Source organism: Arachis ipaensis, chromosome B09 (assembly GCF_000816755.2).
Source record: "Arachis ipaensis cultivar K30076 chromosome B09, Araip1.1, whole genome shotgun sequence".
Lineage (NCBI taxonomy): Eukaryota > Viridiplantae > Streptophyta > Magnoliopsida > Fabales > Fabaceae > Arachis > Arachis ipaensis.
Genome location: NC_029793.2, coordinates 138,125,116 through 138,128,560, shown reverse-complemented (window position 1 = coordinate 138,128,560; position 3,445 = coordinate 138,125,116). Strand labels below are relative to the sequence as shown.

At 34.6% G+C, this 3,445-nt stretch overlaps 2 protein-coding genes across 3 annotated transcripts in view; one reads left to right on the top strand and one right to left on the bottom strand.

The window, feature by feature from the left end:
- Positions 50 to 3,162, bottom strand: LOC107617611 (ras-related protein Rab7). 2 transcript variants are annotated; one of them, XM_016319415.2, is made up of 7 exons: positions 2,970 to 3,162; positions 2,825 to 2,851; positions 2,142 to 2,241; positions 1,903 to 2,049; positions 1,388 to 1,468; positions 1,172 to 1,317; positions 50 to 395 (listed from the first exon to the last, which is right to left on the bottom strand). In XM_016319415.2, the coding sequence occupies exons 1-7, from the start codon at positions 3,020 to 3,022 to the stop codon at positions 329 to 331; spliced, it is 621 nt and encodes a 206-aa protein (XP_016174901.1). In that variant the 5' UTR covers positions 3,023 to 3,162; the 3' UTR covers positions 50 to 328. The 2 variants fall into 2 exon arrangements, with proteins under 2 accessions (XP_016174901.1, XP_020966418.1); XM_021110759.1 differs by lacking the exon at positions 1,388 to 1,468.
- The window catches only part of LOC107617612, a 4,229-nt gene continuing 3,735 nt past the window's right edge, over positions 2,952 to 3,445 (top strand). The window contains exon 1 of the mRNA XM_016319416.2: positions 2,952 to 3,144. Coding sequence (XP_016174902.2) covers positions 3,097 to 3,144 — 48 coding nt within the window. The 5' untranslated portion in view covers positions 2,952 to 3,096. The remainder of the gene's footprint in view (positions 3,145 to 3,445) is intronic.

Here is a 3,445-nt window from a genome sequence, read left to right as displayed (position 1 = left end):
AGTTTAGAATTTAAGGTTTATAAATTATATAAATTCATTTGGAATATAATTTACTCACTCCAAATGCTCTAATTCATACTCTGCGTGTTATCCTTCACCTTAGTATATTCATTGCTTTTACATGCCGAAAGTGATGTAGCCATTCTACTGAATGAAACATTTCCAATAGTGGAAGCTACACTTGCACAAAGTCAAACACAATTTACTCACAGAACCATAGCATACAGTATACAAGAAGGAATAAATATCACTATTTGAGCAAAAAGAATTTGAAGAATTTGAGCCACGACATTAGGGGGAGTCCGTAAAATTATTCATTGTTTCCATCTCAGCATGCACATCCACCCCTCTGTTCATTCTCTGGTGTAACAGCTTCAGGAATCCCTTGAAAATATCTGCACAATTGAAATTGAAACAATTCAGAAGTTAATTTAGCAGGCTACCTGTCAATATCTAAATCTCCAAAAGAAAGAAGGAAACTTATTTAGTACAAAAATGTCTTCCACAAAACCGATGAAATTGTATAGAACAGGAAAACTGGATTCTGAGATATCCGTCTTTTTTCCCCTAAACATAAGATACTGAATTGTACAAATAACTAATGTTTGGAAGGCATCAGAATTTCAGATACCAATAATAAAATGGAGCTCAGAGGTCAGAACACCAATAGTTAGAAATAGAATTGTACAAACTACTAATGGTACAGTTCAGGAATTTACAGAACATACCAATAATACTTGGAGATCAGAAAGAGATAAAAAACTTCCTCATAAATACTTTTCAAAGATCTTAGGTTAAGGAATCTTCATTGCCTCTAAACGTGAGGACGAAACATCAATGTCTTCTTCCATTACAAGTTCATACAGTCAAAAGTACAACTTAATAAATTAACGACAATAGTCCTATGATATAGTGTTTGATCCATGCCATAGATATTCAACAAAGTTTTACATTGGCTTTTAAAGACCCAGCAGAGCCAGTCAACATCCTCTTTTATCCAGACTGGGACTGTCTATGTAAAAAGTTTTCAACAGGTTCTAAGCATGGTTATTATGCATTCATCCAAACTCATCAATTACATAATAGTGGTGACTTGTATTCATATGATAATGTACAAATTCATACAGTAAAACTCATCAGCAAGTCCATATCTTTCAAAAGCAAAACTTACATGTCCTGCTCATGTTCATTGGCTAGGGCAGTCTTGGCAATACAGAGGAATGCGGCATCAACGTTGTAATCTTCTTTCGCAGACGTCTCAAAGTAGGGGATATTTCCTTTTGAAGTACACCAATCCTTGGCTTTCTTTTCAGATACCTGCTTTTAAGATAATTAGTCATTTATGCATGAGATGAGGAATCATGAATCTGTAATTAAACTTGCCTACCACTCGACTATTCCCACCATCAATATCTATCTTGTTTCCAAGCAATATAAACGGAAACTTCCTCGGGTCAGAAGGATTTGCCTGTCTCACAATAAGAATACAAGTCTTAATAGAGCATTATTTGTAAAAAATCTAATAAGGGTAAGTAATACGTAAGAAAGTGAGACAAATCAAATCACAATGCATTTCGCAATTCTGTATCCAGGGAGATAGTGCCACAGATAAAAGGTTATGAAATGATGGAAGAATGCAAGTAAACTAACAATGTCTGAAAACTGTGTTTCTTGCCCTTTGTTGAGGTAAAGAATCCGGATTCCCCATGTTAGACTACAAACTACAATCATAATCATAACAATATGCTTCCAGTATATTACCAGAAAATCAAAATGGAGTCCTACCATTTTCTAATAACCACAAAGTATAACATCGAGAAAATATTACAAGCAGAACCCAATATGGATGCGGTCATGAAGGACAACAAATGAAACTATCATCTAGAAAAGGACAGGAAGGACCTGCTTGAGAAACTCCTCGTGCCAATTGTCAAGGGTATCGAATGACCTCATTATATTCACATCATAAACTAGAACACAGCAATCCGCCCCTCTATAAAATGCAACGCCAAGACTTTGGAATCTCTCTTGCCCCGCAGTGTCCCATATCTACCAATCAAACATACAATTGAAATACACACAATTTTCACATAATATATATAGAGATTCAAAAATACTATTGAGAAAGAAAACAAACCCACTTGAAGAGTGACTAGTCTGTCATCAATCTGGAGTTCTTTAGTTACAAAATCAGCTCCAATGGTTGCCTTATATTGCTGACTAAACTTCTTGTGCACATATCTATGTAAGTAGTTAAGGTTCCAAAGTGGATAACTCAAGAAAAGGAAATAACCATAAATCTTTTTTGACAACTTGTCCAAACAGAAAACTAAAAAGTCTACACAATATGTTGACTAATACTTCCTAATACTAACTTCTTGTGCACACACACTCTTAGCGGTCAATAGATGCAAACTCCAATAAGAAAATAACATTATTATCATCAAAAGGACCTCAAACTGAAACCTTATTATTTCACTAAAGCAATAATTTAGATAAGGCACTGTGTGAATGTCATGAAACGTGCACTAGTACTCTTAGGTGAAACGTTTACTTTCAACATAAAAAAATCATATATAAGACTAGTCACTTTTGGAATAATTTCGCGTAACTAACACTAACACGAATTAGAACTATAACGTAAACAAAAAGTTAAGTAAATTAGTTAAATAACAAATCAAGCGTAATAACGCCAAAGGTGCAACAATGTAACAGGCGAAGGGATTCAAGGACGAAGTGAAATGACACAAACCCTCCAACAATAACGCATGAAATTACCAAACAGCAATGGAATTGGGAGAAGAGCACGTGAGGGTCAGGATACTGATTCATCAATGAGGTCTTTCCCACCCTAACAACGAAACGAAAAGGGTTTGTAAAAACTAAATTTTTGGATGCATTTGAGGGAGGAAAATAAAATATGAAGAAAAGAAAAGAAAAAAAAAAAACCCTAATCCTAGAAAACGTACCCGCTATCGCCGAGGACGATGACCTTGAGCAAGGTTCGTCTGCGCAAAGACATAGCTGGTTACGGTAGGGACCCAAATCGAGGATTCACGTTGAAGCTCGTTATTGTTGTTGCGGGTTTGTGTATTTATGGGGCGATTGGTTTCAAGGTCAACTTCGTGCAGAAAAGGGAAAAAGGTACGCCATTTTCGATCTGTCTCTGCACTATTCACTTCAACTGCTTTCAAAAAAAAATTACAGCCAAAAACGATAATAAAATAAAATAAAATAAATAAAAGTTTACTTTATATATGCATTTAAGAATGCTTTTTTAAAGCTCACATAATCATTTATAATTAACTGCTTCCCCTGCTATTCGGATAAATAATCAATCTTTCAAATCATCTATATTAGTATATCCAATATTTTTTTTGGGCTCCATCTATATCCAATAATTAATAGAATAAAGTAATTTTTTTTGAAGGTGAAGTATAAAATC